General features: G+C 41.6%; 1 protein-coding gene across 1 annotated transcript in view; it reads right to left on the bottom strand.

The window, feature by feature from the left end:
• The window catches only part of rims2a (regulating synaptic membrane exocytosis 2a), a 154,205-nt gene extending 127,425 nt beyond the window's left edge, over nt 1-26,780 (bottom strand). The window contains exons 1-4 of the mRNA XM_026184935.1: nt 26,517-26,780; nt 25,771-25,965; nt 2,240-2,272; nt 1,318-1,410 (exon numbers count right to left, since the gene is read on the bottom strand). Coding sequence (XP_026040720.1) covers nt 1,318-1,410; nt 2,240-2,272; nt 25,771-25,949 — 305 coding nt within the window. The 5' untranslated portion in view covers nt 25,950-25,965; nt 26,517-26,780. The remainder of the gene's footprint in view (nt 1-1,317; nt 1,411-2,239; nt 2,273-25,770; nt 25,966-26,516) is intronic.
• Nucleotides 26,781-27,110: the final 330 nt, after the last annotated feature.

Genomic DNA, 27,110 nt, shown 5'->3' with positions numbered 1-27,110 from the left:
GCTGGAAAGTTTAAAAATGACGTCCAGCCAATGTTGAAGAAGTACTTTGAGCCGTCATCGCGGTAACATCTGCCACGTCAGTTCAGCTTTCAATTGGGAACTTATTTGACCGTCAACAAAAAAACGTCAGCTGATGGTTATTCAACATTAAAATGTTTGTTGGGAGCACTACCACCACATCATATAAAGTAGCAAAGCTTTGTTCAAGCTAAAACAAGCAAAATGCTCCAGAAGGCACACAGATGATATTTTTTGCTGTATATCAGTATATTATATTACGAATATTATTTCTTGCACATTAACACTCATTGATTTAAGTGTAAAACTGTGATTATTGCCTTGGTGTCATACTTAATAAGCTGAAACAGTGTGGAAGGACGTAGAGATCTACACTGTTTCAGCCATCAGGAGGAGGATCCATTAGCAAGGTAATGCTAGCTAGCAGCAGTTAACACCATCATATTTTTTACAGGCAGTAAAGTCACATTTGTGGGGATGTTTGGTGGTTACGTTTTCTACAAATGTTATCTTCATTTATTATCACCTTCATAGAAGAAATTAACATGAGTGCTGAGAATCTCAATAGTTTGCAAATGTTCACAAAATGCACTAGCTAGCATGACAATAGTGATAAACAATTCAAAAGATTTCAACTGAGTACACCACATGTCCCTGTACCCTATTGAAATTCAGAGAAATGAGTAATAAGTCTGAATTCTACAATGTTAAACAATCTGAATTTAGACACGGAGCAACTATCTCAACCTCCCAACTTTGACCTTATCGTAGTTTGGTGGAGCTAGCAGCTGTGAAACTGGTTTCCTGCTCTATATTCTATTCCTCATAAAAACAAATCAAGCTAGCTAAAATGTTTATCTGTGTGGTTGTTAATGAAAGATTCAATTTTAACAGGAATTTAATAAGTGATGGATTTTGGTAGGGAAAGATGTAATAATTATTATAAAATAACCTTAAAGTAAACAATGATTTATACAGGATTTAGTATTAGAGTCCTGATCAAAGATTAAGAATACACCGACATATATTATAAGACTAACTCCGCTCTCTGTCTTCTTGATCAGTGACCTGTTACAGCCAATAAATATGTCATTTATTAAAGTTAAATTCATTGTGGCACAACACTTCCACAGCACCCCTCGCCTATGTGCTTAAACCAGCAAACTGAGAAATTTCTAATCATTGTCTCACATCAACCAATGGCCAAACAACCTGTGAATCCAGCTGCTCGGTTCACCCACCACTATATGTCGGTTCCTGCTGGGAGAAGATCAAAAAGGGGTCTGTACTTTTACTTACGCATTTTGCTCTGGCTCCTTGTCATTTGGGGACTTTTGCTGGGGCTGAAGAACGTTATTTACCAGCTCAGTGATCCCACTAAAGGGAAACCACCTGTTCAAATAAGCAAAGTGTGACTGGAACATCGCAATGAGTCATCATGTGAGAAAACAATCTGTTCAGAAAGGGGGCTTTTAGGAAGCAGGCTGGTTCTTAAGTAGTGGGAAAATAGCAGGGACATTCACTATAACCAGAGCAGAGAGGAGGAGGAGGCCGGGACACGGGCAGAGCAGCGATTAGTGGAACACTGACAACCAGACACAGTGTCAGAAATACAGAGAGAAAGATAAAGAAGGAAAGATGACTCAGACAGACCTATATTTGAGGGAAGGACAGAAAAGCAGGAAAGCTCTGCAGCCAATGGAAATGAGAGCTGCAGTAAATGTCACTTATAGCAGCTTTTTGGTGCAGTGGGGGTCAGGTTGTCTGACTGGTTAGCCCTGCAGGTAGATCTAATCACAATGCAGCTATAGTACAGAATAGCAGGACAGGCGGCTCTACTCCACACTAGCAGTTGAACTACTAGACTACCCAGCCAACCAGAGTGCAGATGATACACTGAATGAAGATGAACAGCCAGTTAGATATCAGGAACAAGGGAAAGATTCTGGGGACCTAGCTGCAAAAAAGCTGGAAGAAAGGAGAAGCCGATGTCATTGATGTCATGGAAGTCAGCTGTTTAGTGCACAGCACAAAATTCAACGACCTGATTCACTCATTGAGAAGTTATTCATTAAAACGGGCCACTCTTTTCCAAGACATTAATGACTTTTTGTTATTAAACTCCCAGACAAAGAGGAGAAAGCCACATGAAGCACGCAGCATCGACTGACAGGAAGAAGTGTCAAAGCCTAGAGCACACTGGGTAATGCAGTTTACTTACTGTGCCGGCTGAGGCTTTGGTTCTTCGTTGATCCTAAAACATAAAAAAATAAAAAAGTGTGCGCAGCTCAGTGCATATCAAACAGAAAGAGATGAGGAAAACAATAAAAGATGGGGGAAAAAAATAAACAATGAGGATGTCATTAAAGATGGGTGTGACATAAATAATTATCCCGCTCTAACAAGAACAATATTTAAAAAATATATTACAGATGATGATTTCATGAAAACAACAATTTAGCTGTGAAAATGGTAATAAAGTAAACAAGAAAACTCACAGGAAGATTTTAAAAATGACGTAATGTAAATAAGTGACGCAGATAACACTTAAATTAAAAATGACCGCTTCATGTGAGTAACACCCTCTTTCATACTGAATCTTCTGCTGTGGACAAACATTCAATTTGATGCTGTGGCTATCTCAAATCCAAATCCGCCTCCCTATTGCACAAAGAGCTTCACTAAGGTGGATCTATAAGTGATAAGACCCCCACCATCATCAACAGCATCAGCTCATCAATTTCCAGAAACACTGGAAAAGATCAACAAACACAAGCTAAAAGTAACCACCAGGGAGTGCGGTCCAGCTGTGTGACACTTGAGCACTGCCTTCAATTACTTGCTGACCAGCACTGTGAGGCAAGGTTGGAAGTAGTAACTAATTCTGTGTAAACATTAGCTACACCAAGTCATCAGCGAGGTTTAACCTACACTGAAAGTTCACAAGGTGTAGTTTGTGGTCTGAAAATCTATAACTAACTAACAAGATTCAGTGGGGAAAAATAACTCATATGGTGTCACAGTATGAGTATTGATATTATTAGAACCTGACCGACCTACTGGTGGGGCCAATGCATTGGCTGATATTACCTATTTACAGATATATCTGTATGTACAATGGCCAATAAATGAAAACAAAACAAAAAAAAACAAACAAAAACAAAACACCTTCAACCACATTATGAGTGTTGATGTTGCAGCTCTCCTGATGCCAACATGTGTTTGGAATCCAACGAAAACATAACAACCAGCTGATTCGAGCAGAGCTAGGCAGAAGATTTAATCATCCATAATTGTAGTGACATTAAAAGAGAAAAATCAGCCAGTATGTCAGATTTTTAAATTGCCTAGTATTGCTATCGGTATCGTTCTTAAAAATTCTGCTGTCCACATATTGAAATATCCTGAACTATTGAACCCTAAATTGCCCCTGATGCAGCCACTGAAGTGTGTGTCTGATAGAACTTTATACGTAGTAGTACATTAACCATGTAACACAGTTATCATGTTATTTTATTATTTCCCAGACTTCGGGATAAATAACATATAGCTTCGCAACTTCCAGAAAGTTCTTCACTGGAACTACAATATATAAAAGACATAGTCTCAGTGCAAAAAGTTTACAGCGTGTTCTCTGGATTTTCTAGAGTAATTGCAGATTTAAGTGCTATGAGCACGCACCAACAAAATTCAATTTACCTTGCACTGATGTAGTGGAAGAAATCCTCTTATAACTAAGAAAATAAAACCAAACCGTTGCAGAATGCTACGGGAGGGATTTGATTTGTTTTTGGTGTATTCAGCCTTGAAAATAAATTATAAAATGAAGCAGCTTATAATACATGTTTGTGTGGAGCTTTGAAGAAGTCAGCTAGGGGACAAACTGCTGCCATGTCAGCTGATAATTCTAATGAGGTATTTATCAGGCCTACAGTTTGCGTTGGTAGAACTGATACATAGAAATGATCATTTAAATAACTTACTATCAGAACAACTGTACATAAAGTACAGTATATACACTTACTTTGTTGATTAGGCCTGTTTAGCCGAAGCAACTGTCTAATGAGTCCATCACGGTGTAGGAACTCACTGCATTTAAATATGTAGACAGGAAGAACTGCTGAAGTTCAAACTAAAGAAAGTCAAATTAAGTGACTTGAAATTGGCGTTGCTGTTGGTGGCAGATGGGCAGAATTCCAGAATTTGATGATTTGCTGGGAAGCAGCAGCTTTTCTAGGGTTTACAAGGAATCAAATGCAGCATTTGACATGAAAATGCCTCACTGATGAGGGAGAACAATGGTCTGCGTGGTTCAAACACAGATAGAAAGGCAGCTCTAACTTCAACGAGTATTACAACCAAGGCATGAACAACAGCATCTGGAAAACTTTGGGCACATCCAAATTACTGTAAAAACGCTGAATCATTTTGAAACTTTATTTGCTCGGTCTGCTACATATTCAATAACATATTCAGTAGTAGTATATAATACATCATGCTTTTGCAGGTGGTTACAGTTTAACCAGAGCGTCTTGTAAATAAGGGTGGGTATGCGTAGTTTCTTGAACATGACAATAAGCATGGCCTCGACAATAACGATCTGAATCCAGCAGAGCAACTTTTGGAAGTGGTGCAAGTGGAGATCATGTAATGAAGGTGCTGCCCAAAAATCTGCCAGTATCAATATCATGCCAATCTATTCTGAAGGGGTGCAACTCAATACTAGCATCCATCAGGGCATTCATTTTCTTATCCAACAGGGTCATGAGGGGAGGCTGGAGCCCATCCCAGCTGTCACGGGAAGAGAGGTGGGGTATGCCCTGAACATGTTGTTAGTTTACTATAAGACCAGTAACACTGAGACAAAGAACTGTTCACTCTTACATCCAAACCCACAGCCAATTTAGAATTGCCAATTAACCTAATGAGCATGTCAATCTGTATGTTTAAACAATGCAGATTCAATATAAACTTATTTCCATTACTGAAATCAAAGCAAGAAGCCAGAACTTTTTTTGTCCTGCAGCATATAACATGCATCCCCTCTAATGACCACAGGAGCTCAGAAACAGGACAAATATAGGAGTAACAGCTTGCATACGCAGCATCCCTTAACACGCATTCTCTTCAAATGACGCGCATCTCATATAGTGATATCTCTAGAAGTTCAAAATACGTGCAACCAGGACAAAACACCAAAATTACACCGACACAGACACAAACAGCAAGCACCGTGTGACCGTCTTGTGTCTGTACACCATCTATCAGTGGCGCTGCAAGCTCAGCTGCTGTCGCCTGGTTTAGGAGCAAATGTCACTTAAAGCAAAACACAGACATCTGCAGCTGAGAATCACACACCAGACCTCCGCACACCTGATCGCCGCTTATTCTAGTGAGCTGCCGGCTTTATATAGCCGTGTGAAATGGAATGTGTTAATTGGATTTTGTCTGATTCTGACCATCACAGCAACAGTAGCTAATTTGTTGTGTGTGACTGGTCTGATTCCTACATGTAGTGCTGCAAATAATGATTAGTTTCATTACTGGTTCACCTATTTTTTTTTTTTTAATGTATTGCTAATAAAATGACCAGGACCTAAGGCAATATGCCCATATAACTATTTTTGTCCAAATCCCAAAAACATTTAGATTACATGCATCCAGTTTTTGTCTGCTTCATCCCATCATCCCAGCTGTCATAGGGCAAGAGGCAAGTTGCCCAGGTATTAGTCGCCAGTCCATTGCAGGGCTAGCACATAGACATGAGCATTCATGCTCTCACCTACGGCCAATTTAGATTGACCACTTAACCTAACATGCATGTCTTTGGACAGTGGCAGAAAGCCAGAATAACTGGGGAGAGCATGCAAGCCCTACACAGATGCTGGCTAGTGGATTCAAACCCAGGATCTTCTTGCTTCAAAGCAAGGCTGCCAACCTTCAAGTTTAACGTGTTAAATAACCTCTGAAACAGTCCCAACTAAAAATAGTAGCCGTAACCCTTACTTTACCCCTTATTAGTGGCAGCCCATAGAAGCCTAGTAATGACACATTAAGCCTGTTAAGCCATATTTGAGAATACCCCATCATTTTAACATCCCATACTTCACATACATACTCAAACTGCCAAAAAGATGCTGAGGCTAAAGCAGAGTCACACAGAGCATCAGAACGGAGCACTGAAGCCTCACAACAGTCTGGTTTAGCGAGAGGTAGAGCACAGCAAAAGTGAGAGATCTGTCCATCTGATCTGTGTCGGACGGGTGAGAGAACACACGAGAAAAGATATAGTCCTGTGTACCCATCAGTCTCGCTGCTCTGTTTTCCGATGAGCCAGTCCATATTTATCCTCTCGCTGTGTTCTCCCGATGACCTGCAGCGCCGTTCCTTATTGATCCCATCAGCACCGTCTCTGTGGTCGCATTACAAGCCTCATATTTATCTGATCGAGCCTGCTGCCTGCCTGCCTGCCTGCCTGGACAGCTGCCGGGCGCTGTGTGTGTGTGTGTGTGTGTGTGTGTGTGTGTGAGAGTGTGTGTGTGTGAGTGAGAGAGAGAGAGAGAGAGAGAGAGAGAGAGAGAGAGAGCGCATCTGACTATGCATTTATGCACACCATATCAACATGTGTGCGTGTGTGTGTGTGTGTGTGAGTGCTCTGTGTATTATTTGACATGGGGCAGTGAAATGAGTGAGTGTAAAATGTCACAAGTGACGTATTCGGGATCCTGGCTGCTGCGGAGGCCTCCAGGCCAGATGCAGTCTCCTGTTTTCTGTCTGTTTAACCTGCTCTCTGCAATCACATGAGACCATCGCAAGACATAAAAGACAGATGAAAGACACAAATGGTTCAGAGTTTAGAGTAAGTTTGTGCGGGAGTTTTAAAAAGTCACATCCTGCTGTTATCTTTACTCTTATTTGCTCCTGGATTTCAGTTTCCGCTTTTTCTCAGTGGCTTTGAGTCACAATGACTGATGCTGCACTGCTCTCTAGTGGACAGATGTGCTGCATAAGCTTCTAAGAGATAACTTTCTTTTTCCAGAAAACAGCAACACATAGAACTAGCAGCCATCCACAGAGGTGCTGGATCCCTGTCTAGTTACAAATTACTGAATGTGTATCCAGATTGGGGCATGGGGCAGTGCCCATCTTGCCTGATGCTCCCAGATCGTTAATCTTAAAATGCCAAAACCACTGACAGCGAGTGTGGATGTGACCAATGATGGACTCTAACAGAGTACATTTACTCTAGTGCTTTACTGAATTGCAGTCTGAATGTATATGAACTTTAATATTTCTTGTTTTACTGCTTTCTGCTTCTACTTTTTTTTTTTTTTTTTTACTTTTTTACTTTTTCAGCATATTTTACCATTCTTTATTATTAAATAAAAAGCTGCCTGGCAGAATATAAAACACGCATTAATTTCTCAGTAATATAACACATATGACTCAGAAAGGGGCCATTGTGTCTTGTTTTGATGCTAAAACTTTTACTTAGGCAAAGCATTGAAATGCTTGTTTCAGAAAACACCTAAAACTTTTCAGGCTCTGCATTGTCACTTTTCATCTATATTAAGCCACAGGGCTGCACAGCGCAGAAACTGTTTTCTGCACTCTGCACTTGGTCTCCTCCGTGCCACAACACTTTCAAAGATCTTGTAAACACCCTTCAATAAAAGCCAGACAATCAGCTGAAGGAGTTAGCTCTGAAACAATTACAGCCTGACCAGTGGAGTACTGATATTTTTGTGTTTATTTCGTGCTTCCAATAGTGTAGTGGTTAACAGATTTACTTGGCAAGCAAAAGGTTGCTTATTTAATTCCAGCTGGAACACAAATCTCCTTTATGTCTGGAAGGGGATCCGTGTGTCAAGGGAGCAGCTGAAAGTAGCTTTACTGACATTTGGTGAAATTATGACATATCAGATGATATTTGTTTCCCTTCAGATACAGTAAACATGGGATTTCTCCAACATTTTTTATGTGTAGCTCTTTATTTACTTGTTTACGCCCGATTTCACTCGATCAGTTTTTATGCTTGTGGCATCCCAAACGCGGAAGTTCAAAAATGCCCTCTTGTGGACAAAGTATGCAACATCAAGACTTATAACGTGGATAGATCCACAAACAGCTAATAAATGTGGCAGGCTCTAGAAACAATTAGCTGATTATTATTATTATTATTATTATTTTGTCTTTTAGCTCCTTTTTTATTTAATGAATCACTGCAAAATAAATGTATTTGTGTTGTGGACAAAAATAGTCATGTATTGGCTCTGTGAGGTCATTCAAAAATATTACCAAAGATGATAACTACTACAGACCTACTGAAGCCAAACAAATAGATTCTCTTTGAATTTTATAAGTACACTTGAAAGAAGTTTTCATTTCATTGTGTGAGATTTTTCTAATTCTTTACTGTCAGCTAAGTGTATAAGTAGCTGATGAGTTTGGACTTGTTGCTGTGAATTACTTTTATGTTTTAAAAAAGAGATCTATACAGGAAATGATGAACACGCTTTTAACACCAGCCACAGCAAAAAGGATGCAAATTGGCACTTTATAAGAAGGATACTGTTGTAGAAAAAAAAAGCTGCATCAGCTTCATTCTAAATCTGACTCATAGGGAGGTGAGATCCTTGAGAGATCTGGGTTGATGCATCTCTGATGTACCAGAGAGAGGAGTCTAACACGCATAGCTAGACCTCGACTTAAACAGTGCAATCTTCAAACTGCTGCTCCTGTGTCACAGCTGTGTTAAGACAAAATTACTGATACGACGGCTGCGTAACAAGCCCTGAATCAGCACTGGACAATGCAGTAACAACTTGCACCACAGCAGGTTCACCAACAGCTAATGTGCATGCAACAAAGAAACAGAAACCAGGAAACAAGCAGGACCCGAATGGCACACTATTTAACTAACCTTAATCGATATTTCCACACAGCCCAGTCTAAGTTGCCATGAGAAAGTATTTTTAAAAAACAAGGAAACAAGACCAGTAGAAGCATAATGTACATTTAACTGATTCTAAATAAGCTGCAGCTCACAGCACATGTCGTGCAGTTTTAGAAGATAACTCTCAGTTGACTTTCTTTGAGTAGAAACTCAGTTACATATTGACAGAACAGCAGCAGAGCAGCAGGGCTATGATGAGGTGTACTGGGCAGTCTCCTCCTCAGGGACAGACTGACAGGGCCGGGATTGCCACGAGCAGAACACAACAAGCCTGCTCATCACTAAATATCTATTGCAGATCGTGACAAAAGCACCTCTACTGCGCATTTAGATCCACATGCATCAGCGCGTTCACTTGATTGGGATCCTTTGCACTCAGAACTGACTGACTGTGTGTCTGAGAAGATACTCTGCAATGAAATATTACAGATGTCCCCTTAAATCGTTTGAGAACAGAATATTGGCAACCCGCTGTGGGTGACAGATTTTAAGCAGAGGGTCATATAAGGCCTTGGCTACAACACTGGAACAGAAAATCTGTGATAGAGGATCTCATGGCTAAGCAATGACCCCACAGACCTTTTGAGTCCACTACAGACTGAGCGATAATTGGATCATAAGGGAGTAATCTGGCTCTGTGAGTAAATACAAACTACATATATCATTAACACATCCCGGTCAGTCAGTACTGCCAGGAGATGAGGTTAATGTCTGTCTGAAATCACTCACAGGCAACTAACCGTTAGGGAAAACTTTCATCGGAGACTGGCCCAGCAGAATTTTACTCTGGGCTTATTTACTGTATGATACAACTTGCCACCTGGTATATGCCAACAGTGTCTATTTAATAATAATCCCTTAAACTCGCCTGCAATTGAGACACAGTAAAGAGTTCATGTGGGGAGCAATAGATGGATTACATTTGTCAAAGCGCTCTGAGTGCTCTAATCTCTAATTAGTCTAATGATCATTTAGCTTTTTTAGACTTTTTGTTAACGCTTAAACAAAACAATAGGAGTTCATAAACAATAAGGCTATCCCCACTACACTAAAAACCCTGAAAAACTGGTGCTTATTCTGTTTCCTTCCTGGCTTCAGTGGCCACTTTAGGGGAAACTACTGTGGCCAACTGCTTATCTGTAGTGGGTGTAGGCTGACAGTCCACTGTTTACCTCAGCTGTCAATATTCGGGTTGTCCATGTCTACTCATTTGATGAGTCAGTGACTCTCACTTCTGTCTGATGTCAGCGATACTGAGGTGAGTTGTTAAGGATATCCTGAATTTTTCTATAAGCCCTGCTGTTTTTGCCTCTCTTAGCCCCTATTAGCTGTTTTTAGCCGCTGTAAGCTGCTGTTATCTGGTGTTAGCGAAACATCTTTAAAGTAAATCTAACATTGTTGGACACAGACACTTAGAGAGTAAACTCTTATACAATGTGAGAATATTACCAAACTCTTCATCAGAGGGAAAGCGTGACTTTTAGGACACTTGTGGCCTAACGTTAGCTGGTATAATATTAGCTTATAACCTGCTGTTGTTGCGTTTAGTCGGTCAGCTGTCCGAAGATGGGAGGGAAACATATCTAATCTGCTGACAACAAGTAATTGTGATAATACTGAGAATAAATAAGCATGTTTATCCACGTTGTAGAGCCCTGACTTCAGTTCAGGAGATGAGGCTTGAGGTGAGAATGAAGAGGATGAGGTGGATGTAAGGGAAGAGAGCACATTGGCGGAGGAGGCAGATGAAGAGGTGGAGGAGAAAGACATATTAAGAAAGACTAAATTATAAGGTGGACTACTTATATGGGCAGTGTCTCGCCACATACATAAAATGTGATTAGGCGAAATGGTGATGTCCATCTCCACTAATGTATTCAACATGGCGGGGCAACATAGCTGGCGCCGCTCCTTCAAACTCTTAATGCACTAAGTTTATGAGAATTCATGCATTTGCTGGAAGATATAATTACACACTAAACAATGTATATTTATGAGTATAACATTCTTTTCTCTGTTAAATCACCTTAAAACAATTACTGTAACGTTAAGACTGTGTTACTGTACTTTCCCCTCTGCTGTACATTACCAAATATTAAACAAAGAGAGAGAGGGGGCTAAAAATAGCTGCTCATTTAAAGATGGGTGATTAGATCTTGAGACACTTTTTTTTTCATTCTACCTCTCCAGTAAATGCCAGGAGAAGGGCTACTTAACACTTTCTCTCCATCTCGTAGAGGATTAGGGGCAGGGGATGAAGTGCTGATAACTTCCTCTGGCACGGGGCACTGGCAAGGCGCGATAGGCAGGGCAGGAGGAACGGCGAGAGGGCAAGCGCCTCGGTGTGGAAGGGGTTGGCCAGCTACCACAGCTGGGCCTTAGAAAGCAAAGATAGGACTGAATCCACGGGGCGCACTCATCAGAATAGGCAATTTAACAGTGCGCAAGCCAGACCTCCTGACCAAGAACTAATATTCAGATTGTCAAACAGGAGTTGGCAACAGCAGGTTTTTTTTCTGAGCAACGGGGAAGTGGCTAATCTGCTGCCAAATATAACTAAAATCCATCTGTTTCCTTAGATTACCTGCCAGGATTCAATTGAGCTGCTCCATATCTCTCTTCCTGAGAGATTTCCAAGTGGCAAAGAGTCAGCTAATCACCCAGCAGCCCACACATTCACAAGTATATTTCTATGCAAAAGCTTACAGGAAGCATATGTACAATATCCATATGTCATTTTAATACAGCAACTTCACCATACAGCGAATCATGTATAAACAGTACGAGAAGCATTTAGTCAGAGGCAGTGACGCACCATGTTTGTGTTTTTGCACACAGTATATGAGCGTATTTGCTTTAATAATGGGTGTGTGTACAACCGCGTCTTTCACTGTATGTGTACGCTTAGCTGCGTCTCCTGTCAGCCCACTTTATTCATCCTGACAGAGATACATTTCATAATGGCTGTGATCAGCACTTTCTTGGCAGCTGACATTGTCCCTAGCTAACGTCACAACTCCTGTTATATGCGAGGCTCAACAGCTCCACTGGGAATGCTCTAGAACTTTAGCCTCAGCCCCACCGTGGCTGGGTCACCACCCCCCTGCGTTTTAACTCAGTCTCTAGACAAACACAGCTGAAGGCAGCTTCATGCCTTCCTTCGTCCCTTCCCACGTACCATAAACAGTGAAGCATCAAGAACACTTCTCAAGCACCAATGCCATTTCTCCATCCCCCCGTATTATTTCCAGTCTCATAATCAGCAAAAACCTAGTTTCAGCCTTTCCTCCTCATGTCCATGATGAGGGTAGAGTGGTGATGATTATGATCACATTCTCTGACACATGCCACTATCCAAACCTTCCCCTCAACAAACCTCCCATCAGCCCCCATCTTTAAACAGATACAACAGCCTCTCGACAGTGTTGTTGTGGTCTGTACTGAAACTGCAGTCAGCTGTCTAATGTCTATAATAATAGCCCAGCCATAGCTAACAATAGAGAGGTAATAGATACCCCGCCTATTGTTGGCCAAGCCTGCTCTACTCCTTCCTGTCACAATTCATCACTATAGCACATCACTATTAGCTTGTTTAACTAAACTGCAAGCAGTGTACCCAGACAGACAAGCACTGAGCCTGCTGAGATCACCTTTCTGCACACAGGTTACACCCGTAGACACCATATGAAGTCCCACACCATGGATCATGTTTTATGTATTGCATACACTACACACAGTCTAAAAGACTAGCATGCTCATTCAAATGAACAGATGTCGCCACGACACTGTATGACTTGAATTAACTTGGACTTGGTGGCTGTCAACATCTGTCTGATGGTGCAGAATGAAGTGTTTGAGTGTAGCTGCTGTAAAAGCTCAAATCAAAAGGATTCCCTTGCATTAGCAGCCTCTGCACAGATTTAAAGCAACAACTATTCAAGCATCTGCCCCCTCGAGGATAAGGACCAGCCTCTGTACACCAACTACAAAAAAACAGCTCCCAGCCCCCCTCCTCATCACCTGATGCTTAGTGGCTTTAAATGCCTGCACTCCGTTTCTTGAGGTGTCGCTTCAGAGAGCTGCATTTACATTTTGCAAAAGAAGGATTTCTTTGTGTTTGTGCAAGGACCCTTCTCCCCTCGCCATCATCCACTGCTACACATCCAGGCCACGTCAGCATCATCATGGCGATGGTGGCAGTATCTCAGTGGGATGGGAGATATTAAGGGATTAGTGGGAGATCCTCCATCAGACTTCAGTGACGGAGCACGATCCCGGGATCACAACATCAGCTCCCTCTGCCCACCAACGTCCTGATCAGTGTCAGACGATGGGGAAGAGAGACAGGCCTCGTCACTGTTTATGTTCAGTTTTGATAGTACACACCCAACAAACCAAGCAAGGCTGAATACGGCAGATACTGAATCTTTTGGATAATGACTTTAAAGCCACCATTAGCTCTAGGCAGAGTGAGCGGTGGCCTATATGCTGTACAATATATCCCACTGTAGGTTACATGGTAGTGCCTGTGTGCAGTGTTCAAATGGTGGGCTTATATAAGAGCTGCGGCTGTATTTGTGACATCACCATAAGCACTGCTCTTTATCCTCCTTTATTTATGTCAGTTGGCTACCTACAGCAGCATCTGCATCCACTGTACATGTAAAGCTGTGTAGCATTACATAATATCTAACCTGACTCATGATGGAAGAACAATAACCATAACAATATATACTATATATTTAAAATAGAGAGCAAGCAGAAAGCAGAAATAATAACAAAGAAGCAAAATATGTATTTCCATTTTTTAGAATGTATTCTGGGCACAGTATTAAAGGACCTTAGATCCATAAGGTTTTTTGGTTGGGTTTTTTTGGGGGGTTTTGCCACACAAAGGCATATTTGAAGGACCGGCTCTGCTGCACGCACATGGTTGAGTCACCAGTTTGCACCTGCTTTGACTAGCTGAGTCTTGAATGAGCATAACGTGGAGAGACACACAATCACGTTGGAGAAAGAGAGATTAGACCGGCCTGTGTAAACTACCGCTACTAAATACATTAGCTCACACACCAAGCATCTCGGGGGTTGGATATTAGCAATTTAACTGTGTGGGTGTTTTTTTTTTTCATTTCAACATTAACTTGAGTTGATAGTGATTAAAAACAAACGAGAAAAAAACAAGAAAAAAAGTAGCCAAATCTAGAAATTTAAGTCTGTACCCGCTACTTTTTTTCTGTTCAGGTTCATTTTAACATCCAGGACAAAAACAGTGTGTCTCTTTTGTATTTCTTCATAAAAATCAAGCATATTTTGCCTGTGCATTTAACAAAAAAGGGCCTTATTTAACCTGTGAGCTTACATGTTTAACTTGATCCAAAACACTTCGACAAGTGTTTTAGATCACACTTTTGTTGCTAAGGAAGCTAAAACTTTTGGATTAAGTTTTAGCCTCCTTAGCAACATTCACTGAAGCTAATGCTATTGTATAACTGGATGTTAGTTAAGCTTTGTGACTGAGTTAGCTATTTAGCACAGAGGTCTTTGTGTGGACCTTTCTGTATGCCACAACTCACCATGGTGAGATCATAGTCTGCCACTGAGAAAGTAACTAAATGAACGGAGGGAAGGAAAAGGGCTTTGTGGTATCTACTCTAGGGTGACCGTATTTTGATTTCCAAAAAAGAGGACACTTGGCTCAGTCATGAAGAACTTGCTTAAAGAAACATATTTAACATATTTAAACGATACCTCCTCTGTGCGGTTAATGAATTGTGAAATAAAATATGCCATATAGGCTTTTACAAGTCAACAAGTGCAAAAAAATAACTTGAAAGCTTCTGGAATTAAATAATGGTACATAAATAATGCCTCATCTGCATAAGAAAAATTACCAGTACTGGATCGGTACGAGGGAAGTTTCTTTTGCAGTTTGTCTGAAAAGATGGACTTGTGCTTTGGGATCTTTTAAACATTATTAGGCGTGTTGCTGCGCGCTGTCTGTCCCGTCTGCGAGTGCAGAACAAGCGCTCACAAAGCAGCAGTTCGGGGATGACTTCAAACACATGGGTCCTCTGTCGGAATATAGTAAAACCCGGACATTTTTATCAATCACGAAAATCCCCCCAGACGCCCCGGACAGAACGTGAAAAGAGGACATGTCCGGGGAAAAGAGGACGGTTGGTCACCCTAATCTACTCTGCTTCAACCAACACGACCTGGCTACAGGAGAAAAGGATTCATATATTTTTAGAGCAAAATCATCATTAAAACATTGTTCAAGATTTCAGGAAATACTCTTATTTCCTTACTTGTCAAGAGTTGCTTGAGGAACATTGATACCATATTGCTTAGTATGACGCTAAGTCAGGCTAACAGTTAGCTTGACTTTGCATAGCAAGTGGAAGCAGACATGAATAAAACTAGCCTACTTTTAACTGCTTAGTTTTAAAAACTATATCAAACGACCCGTAAGCCCACTTAGGTATATGTAAAATTTCAGTTTTTCTAGTTTAGTTTTTCTAGTATAATTTTACTCCTTCCTGAAGTTGTTGTTATTTCTTATGAATTAGAACAATTGAATGAGTATTTAGTCTCTGAAGAGTACCCTAACCAAAATCATGTTACTCCAGCATTGTATACCCAGAGATGATGGGTAACCTTCATTTAGCTTTCATCAGAGCATGAAACTGATTACGGCTGTAAGGCAGAAATGTTAGCATTTTTGTTGGTGTATTTGAGATTTTTCAGCTATCAAAGCAAATAAGTATGTTTTTGAATCTGAGAGGACTATGACAGAACTATCTGTGAGGATAAATTTTTATCAAGACTTCTGATGAAAATAAGTCACTTTGGTTTTATTAGATGGGTGTCAGATCTGTTAATGACACTTATTTGTCAAGAAGGAAGATGAATTAATCAATTCCTCAGTTAATTAACATGATTCTTCGTTAGAAGCTCCTTTGTCTTTATGGTTGTTGGAGATGGTTCTGTTTCTTTGCTGTCTGGGTTTCTTGGATGCCTGGCTGCATGCCGGTCACTGCGGAAAGCTGAGTGTCCCCACTATTAATAGTCCAACTAACAGCATGAAGGTTCTCACTCTTTGAACGCAGTCAGCTGGAGATGACCTGGTGCCACGTTCCACCTTTAGTAACTGGCCATTCAGTGGCTTCACTTTCCCATGCAGGTGTCACTGTCTCTCCTGCTTTCAGTTTGTCTCCTGCTTGCTTGTTCACAAAGCATCTACATAGATGTTAGCAGTACAAACATTGAACTATATTTAACAGCTGTAAGTGCTCAATTCCTGTGCCACAGCCTTAGATTCATATTTTGAGAAATCAGTAGCAAAGATTGTTGTTATGATAAATTCATCTCAAGCGTGTCATCACTTTACCCTTAGAGATACATTTAACATTGACGCTACCAGCTATTCTATAGCAGGCACACATGTTCTTCAGATACGCTAGGCTTCCCTCAGAGGATCAGATGCTGTATATCTTCTTCCAAAACGGACTTTATAATGGTGGATGGGGACGGGGGATGGGCAATAAAAGTGATAAAGTGTCAGCTTCGCAGTGCCTTTCCCTTTCATGATTCTGCTCTCTTTGTTCTTATTTGGCTGATGTTCCTTTTTTGCATTCATTATTTATCTCTTTTTCTCCGTTTTCTTTGTTTTACCGCACTACTATTCATTTATAGCTGCATTTCTGTTTCATTGTGTTGCTCTCATTCAGGCTAGTCTTGCACAGCATGCTGGGAAGCTTACATAACAAAAGGCCAGATGTTCTAGTAGTGAAGCTGTAGCTGGGTTCTGTTCTGGCTCAGTCCAGGATCACTAGGATCGCTTTCAAGTACTTTCTAACAGACAAAATGACACACTGACTCACAGTCACATAAAAATTGCAATACAAACAGAGCTATGTCTATCTGCCCACCTAACTTCTTGTGATCGGACCCATAGAAATGAAATTTTTAAACACAGTTAATTAAATAAGACATGAAAGTTGCTTGAGCCTTTGCTTAACTATTATTTAACATATAATATTATAATAAGTACAGAGGAATCATCATTTGCTGGGGTAGCAACAATTTAATATGCATTGCTTGTACTAGTTCCAACAACCTATTAAAACATTTTCCTGTAGTCGTGTTTCACCAAGGGCATTTTAGATTGCACAGCCAGGGGCAGGAAAATCCCTTCAAACTTTGCTTGAGGGATAAGATCCCAGAAAGTATAAAACCAATGCTGACAAATGCAGATGTTATTTTGAACAAAGCCTTAAGAGACAATGGAGCCCAGTGCTGTGCTGTGCCACGCAGGAGAATAGCAGGCTATGGGAGATGGCAGGCTGATTGCTCTGTCAATGAAGACTGAGGCTGTCATATCAGCAACGGGACCTGATAGCATCACAGACGTCAATGTCTCTCCTCTCATTTTCTTTGTGATGTTCTCTTCTCCCTTTCCCCTCTCACCCCCCCCCCCCCCCCCCAGTCCCTGCTCACTTCCTTTCCTCCCTGCCCTTTCTTCTGCTTTCCTAACACATTCTAGCCTATCACGTGTGCTCTCTCTTCTTTTACAAACCCTGTTATTGACTCAACAGGGCATTGTCAAAAAAGTTCTTAAACACTAAATCCCTGTTAACACGACTAAAATGATCCCACCAGCAGATCTACATTACAGACCAAAAAATATTATGAGCCATTACACACTATTACATCAGGTGACATGTTTGTTTATCTGTAGTTAATCCTGCAGACATGCTCCCAGTGCTATAAATAACTGGCAGATGTATTTTAATCCTGAACTGAAAATAGCTACACGTGAATGTTTTATTTGTGTTTTAGCAACATTTGATTGCCCAGATGTTCTGCTCTTATTTGTATTGTGAAAAAAAAAGGTTAAAACATACTTTATGGCTAAAAGCATGCATTACAACTACAGCAGCTGCTTGGCTAAGGGTGGATGGGCTCTGCTTTAGAGACAGGGTGAGAAGCTCAGTCATTCTAGAGCCGCTGCTCATTCCACATTGAAAAGAGCCAATTGAGGTGGCTCTGGGACAGACCCAGGATTCGCTGGTGAGATTATATCTCAACTGCCTCGGGAACAAATCGGTGTGGCCAGGGTGAGGGAAGTCTGGGCTTCTCCGCTTAGACTGGGGCCCTTGCAACCCGTACCCAGGTAAGTGGTAGAAAACGGTAGGATGGATGGAGAACGTTCACAAACTGCCTTCATGGCTTTGGACTACATTGCTAAATGCTATATTTTATACAGTGTGGCAATGGAACTGAATTCCAAGATAGATTACAGAGATTAGATTAGATGAAACTTTATTAATCCCTCGGGTGGGTTCCTCCGGCAAATTCAGTTTCCAGTCGCACAGCGCCGACAGATGTTGCATGTTACAGATGCAATAAAGGGGAATGAGAGCAAGGATATAAACATAAATATATATATAAAAACATATATACACATATACATATATATAAATACAGAATATATAATATGGATAAATAGGAATACCAGTGGATTGCACATTTGAGTGAGTCTATTGCACAGTGATTATTGCACAGTCGAATATAAGAAAAAAATATTGTGAATATTGCACAGTGGAAAAAAAGCACTACAGCTCAGCTTTGTCCCCCTGTTTCCTCTCCCTCTCTCCTCCAAGGAGGAGTTAAACAGTTTGATGGCGTGCGGGACAAAGGAGTTTTTAAGTCCGTTGGTTCTTGACTTTGGGAGAAGCAACCTGTTGCTGAATAGGCTCCTCTGATTATTTACGACCGTGTGCAGAGGATGCCCAGCATAATGTCCATAATGTCCAGCAGTTTCTTTAGTGTCCTTTTCTCTGCCACTGTCACCAGATTGTCCAGCTTCATGCCGACCACAGAGCCAGCCTTCCTGATTAGTTTTTCCAGTCTTGCTGTGCTGCTCCCCCAGCACACCACAGCATAGAACAGTACTCCTGCAACCACCGATTGGTAAAACATCCTCAGGATGAAGAGGTGTGGCTCCGTACGTTTGTCCATATAGTATAATATGTACTGAATGTGAAGGATGTGGCTTATATTTACAGAGAACTGTAAATCAGCTCACTTTCTCGGTTTTGTGGCATTCAGTCTAAGGGCTTTCATGAATTATGCTGGTTGCAGAGATATTTAGCCACATATTGGCAAATTTAATAAGGAATTTAGCAGCTAAAAACATGATATGTTTATCTATACTTCATGTAAACCGAAACTGAGCTAACAACAATAAACTAAGCTTAGAAGTAGTCTGAGGCATTTTCTTTATAATAATACAATAATTTTTACAATAATACAATGCCTGTACTGGATGCCACATTTTGGCATACAAGCCTTTGTTAGGGTTAGAGAGACTTCATGGAAACAGTGGCTCTTTTGTCGTTGTGTTCCACCAACAGGAATCTTCCATTTGTGCTGTCCAACAGCAGTGGAATATTCCAGTCTTACCCAAGGCGGAAGAATGGAACATTCCACGCATTGGAATTTTTTTTAGGTGTAATATCACCATCCCATGTGACTTAAGGTATTTGAAATCATGTAAAATACAGGTAAACAAGCAGGGAATGGTCTAACCAACTAAAATTACTCCACATGTCATGTTTAAAGGTATATTTCTTAGATCCTGGGAGCATATTCAAAATGAAAGCTGGTACTGGGCCGTTTGAAGAGGATGAAAAAAAACAAAAAACAAAGCATTTACAGACATCAGTGGCTAATATTGTGTCAAAGCTAATATGTATCAGTGAAATGTTCATTAACATTGTGATAAATCTTTTTATATAAGGAAGATATATGGCTTTACACCCACTTGTAGTGGCTTACAAGCTACTTGTAAGTACTTGTAAACAGTGTTGGTCAAGTTACTTGAAAAAAGTAATCAGTAACTAATTACTGATTACCTCCCCAAAAAAGTAATCCCGTTACTTTACTGATTACTTATTTTCAAAAGTAAGTAATTACTTAGTTACTTAGTTACTTTTTAAAAACACGATTTACAACCTGAATAGGTGATAAAGTGATAGATCTTTCAGCCCAATTCTACTTTTTCTACATAATCCATCATACAAAATGTAATCAAATGGAAAAGTCTCTTTTTAAAACTTGTTTTATCAGTTTTAACCTTTTAACTTTGTGCATCAAGCTAAAATTAAATTATATGCAACATTCTCTGACTGGAAGAAATTTGTTCACCATTTAAACTTATTTTCTGCACATTCCAGCCAGAGATGGGCAGTAACGCGTTACAACGCATAAAATATATTTTTTGTGTGTGTTTACCCTCACTCTTTCAAATACTGTAGATGCAAGTAAAACACAGCAGGAAATAAATAACATCAAAGACTAGCGGTCCTGTTGCTCTATTTTCACCTGTAAAGCAGGAGTAGGGTAGGCGGAGGTTTACCCTGGTGCAGGTGTGCTGCAGCGGTCAGTGGAAGAATCTGCGAGTTTCTCTGTGAGTTTCCCATTACGTTGTTGCGCACTCGGTGCTTGCTTGGAAGTTTAGGGGGTTTTTTTGCTTTAAAAAGAAGTTTTCTTCCCACGCACAACGGACACTAATGTTTTTGTCACTTTTTATGGAATCAAACTCAAAGTAAGGTCAGTACTTCCACGCTTTAAACGCTGCACGCTCATACTCTCTCCCGTACTCAATATATGATCCACCGTTGATCCGCACACAGCTGTTGTCACGAACGTCGCACTCGCTTACGTCACTGTCATGACACATTCTTGCAAAACGATCACGGTTTTAGTAACGCAGTAACGCAGCGTTCCTACGGGAAAGTAACGGTAATCTAATTACCGTTTTTGCAATAGTAATCCCTTACTTTACTCGTTACCTGAAAAAAGTAGTCAGATTACAGTAACGCGTTACAAGTAACGCGTTACTGCCCATCTCTGCTTGTAAACATATTGTTTTAAAGTGTATTATATACAGTAAATCATGTCACATTAGATCAAACTGAGCCAAACTACTTAAAATATACCAACTGTCCATAACCAAAACACACAGATACTTTAATTAGCATGATGATGTATTCATTTGGCGTGTGCTCTGCTTTGCAGAGTCAAGACATCTTCTCTTCCACTTTCTCTCTCTATTTTTTCCCTTGGGGAAAAGCGATGGGGGATGGGAGACTCATGACAGAATCTGCTCTCTGCATGGGAAGGCGAGTAAGCATGGGTGAGTGAGCTAAGGGGGACTAGAGAGACAGAGAGAGAGAGAGAAACAGAGAGGGAGTGTACTGTAAACTGTCCAGTGGGAAGCTTATCAGCATTGCCTCATCTTATTTCACAATAATACGACTCTTTTTTTTTTTTTTAATTTGTCAAATTGAAATTTGCTTTATTGGAATTCATTAATTTACCATCAACATTACATAGATACAGTCAGATTTACAGTTTACATTACTGGCTTTTTCTCATCCTATAATATGATAGCTGTCATTTTCTCCCCTCGTATATTTTTGCAAGATTCTGTTCTACATTTAAATTTTGTTTCGCAGACATTATAAGCTTTAATATTTTGCTTGGATTCAGATCACTACTGCTGCCAACATAATCTAGCACGTGGTATTATTTGTTCAATGAAAAAGTATTAAGTTGTAGAGTAGAACAAGAATTTTAGAGGCTTAGACCTCTGTATGATGTGTGTGAGTACAGTACTCCACAACTGCTGCAGCCTCAGGAGGCCTGAGATCCTATAGCCTCCAGGGACACAGGGCCTCTGAGTAACTCTGACCCCAGCTGGTATGTTGAGCTCTCTGGCACAATCAGATAAATGACCAGGATCCAGGGCTGGGGTAGGGGGCGGAAGTTTTTGAGTGTGCATGTATGTCAGGGGTAGGGGAGGTAAGAGCAAGGGAAGAGTTAACGGAAAATGGGACGTGATCAATCAAAGCTAATTTTAGGCCAATGCGCTTCATGTGGAACACCAGCCATCATAGCTGTTGACAGGCATGCTAACCAGAAGTGTAATCTGTGTTTTTAGGCGACTCATCGTAAAGAGAAGTGAAAAGGAACTGATGAACAGTTTACCCATCACGGAGGGCTGTAGTCAGCCTGTGAAAGTAATGTGTGTAATGTGCTCTTTGTCTCTGGAGAGAGTTTTCCAGCGTCTGTGATGATGTCATTAGGATTACCCTGCTTGGGTTTTGAGACTAGAAATGGAAAATCAACATTACAAACTGAGGACTTGAAATCAGTGACCTTTTATTGTATATGGTGGGTTTATGGCAGAAGGATACAATCAAGCTGCATTCGAGGAACTGTAGGATACAGTTGTTTGAGATCTTAACCCACATTAGAGGCTAACAGTTAGGATACCCCTGCATTTTTGGATATCCTTTTCTTACAATACTAGTCTTGCGAGTTAATGAAAGTGCAATATTACAATGGTGGCTTATTTTGTTTTTTTATTTCACAGCAAATTCACTGACATTGTTTTCACATATGATTTTCTTTCTGCTTGGAATTGTTGCATTCCATGTTTACATAAAAACACTAAAAGCTTTAGTGATTATATTTATGCTATGATACATGATGCTTAAATTTCTAGTGTGGGGGTCTTTTTAGATAAAATGAAAATTAAAAAAATAACCTTAATATAGAAAAAAAGGTATTCCCAAATACAGAAAATAGGTCATACTTTGTTGTGTGCGATTAAATTCAGGGGGGGAGCCCAAATAGATGGCAGAGCAGCAGACACCTCACAGCCCCGGAATAGCTGCATCTCAGTGGGAGTCCCTCCTTCAAGGCAGACAGTATAATTAGCACTGTCAAAGGCGATCCCTGAACAAATGGCACAGTACCCCCTGATCCACGGGGTGAACACGGTCGCAAAGAAGAGGACAAAGTGGCATATTTACTGGGATGCTACTTATGTGGTGTTTAAAGTGAACAGACAATTAAATAGGACAGCGCTTGCTGATGTCACTGATAGGTAGGTGGGGTGAGACTTGTGCCACTGAAGTTATTCAAACAGTTATTCTTCCCACACTCTAGCATGCAGGCCTAGAGGACTAGAAAAGAGGGAGAAAAAAGAAGTGGAGCTACAGGCATTCTGTGGGTAACCCATCATAGGCAGCTGATACCTTGCTGTAAGAAACAGAGTGTCTACATGAGTGGGGGTCCCATAGCCATCATTACTGTACTGCTCAGGGGCTCACTGAACCATGGAAAGCTAGGATAGTTGATAGCTCCAGAGGATTCTCCATAATGGAACAAATGGCCCTGGAGATATGCTTAATTGTCTTTTATAGGTAGACATGTTAGAATTATGCACTGAAATATAATTTAAAGGCTACAACTTTGATGAGCCTCTGGGGAAAGAAAATAAGCTACAGATACGTATGCCGCTGCCTTATACACTTTTCACTGGGGCAGCACATTTTCAGCACACGCACACACCGTGGCACCTCCAGTGAGATGACAGCAAGTTGGCAGGCCCTGCAGCTGGAGGCTTCTCTCTCTTTCTCTCTTCTATCCATCCCTCCATCCTCGCAGGATTCCCTCTGTAATATTACACACTTCAATGTTCAAGCTGCCACTTTCCAGAAAAGCTATCAGAGCTGCTGTGGGATCAGACCAGGACTGCAACAGCAGAAATGCGTGAACCACACAGGCAGGGCTAGATGTTGTTGCGGTGTGGAGGTGTTTGTTTCCAACACTGCTGGAAATGCTACGAACCATCCAATGACAAGTTAATCCGCTGCGGTTGTACCTACGCCAGGGCTGAGCATATTAATGCTACTCCGGGATATGTTCTGCTTGTGTGATTCATAGGTAAAGAAAGTGGGGATCTACTGTTTTGATGAATCAGGATGAGTCACCACATATGTATAGAGAGGCATTCTAAAACTGAGCCAATATCCTGTTGCACGAAAGGAAACTTTACTATCAGGCCACAGAGGAGTCAGACGGTCAAATCAGAGTCTCAATAGATAGCAAAACAGTGCCAGCCACCCTTCAGTGTAAAATCCACCTCTTTTGCCACATGTAATTCAGTACATGATGTAACTCCCCCCCCCCCCCTGCACACACACACACACACACACACACACACACACACACACACACACACACACACACACACACACACACAAACACACAGTAACCAAGGCATGAAAGGGGAAAACCAAAAAGAAAACACAGAGTGCTTCTTATGCAAAGCGACTCAAACAAAGGCCTCTTTGACCTCCCAACATCTGGTGTCCATTCAGCCTGTGTGGCGTGCATCAAGTTACCCAACATTATGGTGAGACAGCCAGTCACGCCTGTCGCAAAGAACAGCCTCTTCTGCCCATGCTCAGTCATGACAAGGCTTTGACATCACTGTCAGACTAAGAGTGACTAAAGCTGACAATCTCCCTTTACCTCCGGAGAAAGAGAAATAGGAAAAACATGCCGCTGTTGGGGAGTAAGGGAGGATGAGGGGAGACAGTGAAAGGGGAGGAAAGGCAGAAAAAGCCTGGATGAATCACCCAGCACGCACCGCAGCGGCTGAGGTAGCCGTGTCTTGGAGTACATGAGTCATGTTCATCATGCAGCAGCACTGGGCAGGGATTGCACAACTTTCTCTCCATTAGGAATGTTGCAAATATTTACCCTTTGATGGGAAAAAACAATAGCTCTGATCCTTCTAAAGAGCTCCCAGTGATAGTGCCACACATCCCTCACACTGAAGTCACTGGCACCTGCTGAGAGGATGGATGGAACACCAGTCAGCCTGCTGCAGCTCTCAGGCACAACCCACCCCAAAACAAAACAAAACAAAAAAACATTTGACACCTAAACTGCAATCGGATATTTATGCTGCATTCTAATACAATAGTAAAAACCATGCAGCACCAAAAGTGTGTGCAGCTCTTCATTGAAGAAAAAGATAAACCCCAAGAAAATCAACAGGATGGAAACATTTAAGGCCCACATTTATAACCCTCTCTCTTAAAAATCCAAACGGGTTCAAAGCCATTTTTTTAATTAACAGTCCATCAGTAGAGTGTGTTTCTTTATAACAGGTCAAGACGAGTGGGGGTAATATCCCACCATAAACGAGATTTATGGCTCAGGCGGTGATAGTTTTAGAGCCATGATGGCGGAAATACTCCGGTCCACCTTAAAAAAAAAAAAGAAAAAAAAAAGCTAAAACCCTACAGTGGACAGCGCCGTGGTGCTGAAACAGCTCCGAGCGACATCTGTACACAAGAGGAGCGGGAGGGGGGGTACTTTAACGTTGAAATCACACACACACACACACACACACACACCACACCAGCGTGCGCCATTGCCACAAAGGACACCTTAAATGATCTTTCCAGTGTCATATTGTGTAATCTCGATGACGTTCGTGGGGAAAGGTTAAGCTATTTGGCGTGCTTTTTACGTGAAAATGGCGGGCGCCGCTGCTAAAACCCAACCCATTACAGCTATAGCCACAGCCACAACAAAGTGGTAGGAAAGCGCCTGAAATTCATGTTGCACTACAGCACTGATGCCAAGCTGGTAGAATAATATAGGAAAGGCTCTAAAAGGGGGGGAGTCAAGAAGCGTCAGCCAGGCAAAGGGGACCTTGTAATAATCACTCCGGTAGCCTACTATCCGCTAGTGGTCGACAGCAAAAAGTTCTAGCTTGGAAGTCAAGAGTCAACACGGCCACCAGTATCTCAGAGATATGTACACACGCTGTGTCTAATGACAATCCACCAACACACAAGGTTTATTCACCAAACAGCACCGACACCGCCTGTTAACACCCTCTCTTTCTCTCCGCTTACTTTAGCATAGACTGCTCCTTCGCTTCCTCCTTCTTCTGTCGGTCCATGACGCCGAGGATGATCTTCCTCTCCTCCTCGGTGAGGTGGCTGAGGTCCGGCATCTCCGGCATGGCGCCGGCCGCTGAGGGAGTAGCAGCAGCAGGGCCAGGGCCGCCCCGGGGCCCGTGTGGAGCAGACATCTTTTACACACAGTGGCTAAAAAACGAGAAAGTCACCGTCAACCAGCAGCATCGTGGCCGCTATTATTTATTTATTTACCGTTCTTTTCTTAGTGTTAAAGCCGCTAAATGTTCGGTTTGGTTTGGTGTGGTTTGCAGAAGGCACCGCGGCTTACCGACAGCATGACATCTTGGTTAGCGGTATCATGAACATTATTATCATTATTATTATTATTACTGTTGTTATCATTATTATTATTATTATTACAGCGTGCTGTGCGAATAGGCGTCAAAATAGGAACTACAGGCTTCATCCCCAGCTAGTGCAATGCTCGCGGTGAACTTATCAAATACGCTGCAGCTGACCGAGCTGGGAATATTCAAGCCAATTTTACACGCCAGCATTTGAGAGCGAGTTAAAGATTAGAAAGAAGCAGATGCCCTTAAAAGAAACAAGAGTGCACAGGCTGTAGGCTACAACCTTCAGGTATTCCAACCACAAGCTTCCATCCATCCAGGGATTAAAAAAGTAGAAAAATAAACAGGTTTAGGAAGAAGAAAAAAAAGTAAAAGAATGACAGCTCTTGCCTTTTATTTTGCAGTCATGTTAAATCCTGTCTAACCCATCGTTGCCATCCCTTAGAGGGGTTTCACTCGCATGTTGGAATAAAAGATGCCCGGTCCGTCCTTATTTGTCTGCCTCTGGGGTCCTTAACCCTCCTCCGTCACTCTGCTTAGCTCGCCTTCCTCCAGGTTAGTAATTCTTGGAGATTTCTTTAATGCACAAAAATGGATGCAATGAGAGAGGGGGGGAGTACTGTGTATGAGTGTGTGTGTGAGAGAGTGTGTGTGTGTGTGTGTGTGAGAGAGAGAGAGAGAGGTGGAAGAAGAGGCGGAGCAATGGAAACACGTAGAAGAATAAAGCCGAGAGGACGCGCTGGATGTTCATTGACAGCAGGATGACAGCGGCCGCTAAAACGCGGAGTGGAAGAGCGGCGCGCAGCTGGAGCACCGCTGGAAACGGGATGAGCATCATCATGCATATTTCATAACCAGATGATGAGCGCCGTGAGAGTGTGGGTGGGGGTGTAAAGTGGGAAGGTGAATGGGGAAAATGACCTGCGACGATGATCGTAACCGCTGCAGGTGTGGCAGCGGCGGTTCTGCTTTCATGCACCATTT

Source organism: Astatotilapia calliptera, chromosome 11 (genome assembly GCF_900246225.1).
Source record: "Astatotilapia calliptera chromosome 11, fAstCal1.2, whole genome shotgun sequence".
Taxonomy (NCBI): domain Eukaryota; kingdom Metazoa; phylum Chordata; class Actinopteri; order Cichliformes; family Cichlidae; genus Astatotilapia; species Astatotilapia calliptera.
This window is presented reverse-complemented; position numbering and strand designations above follow the sequence as displayed.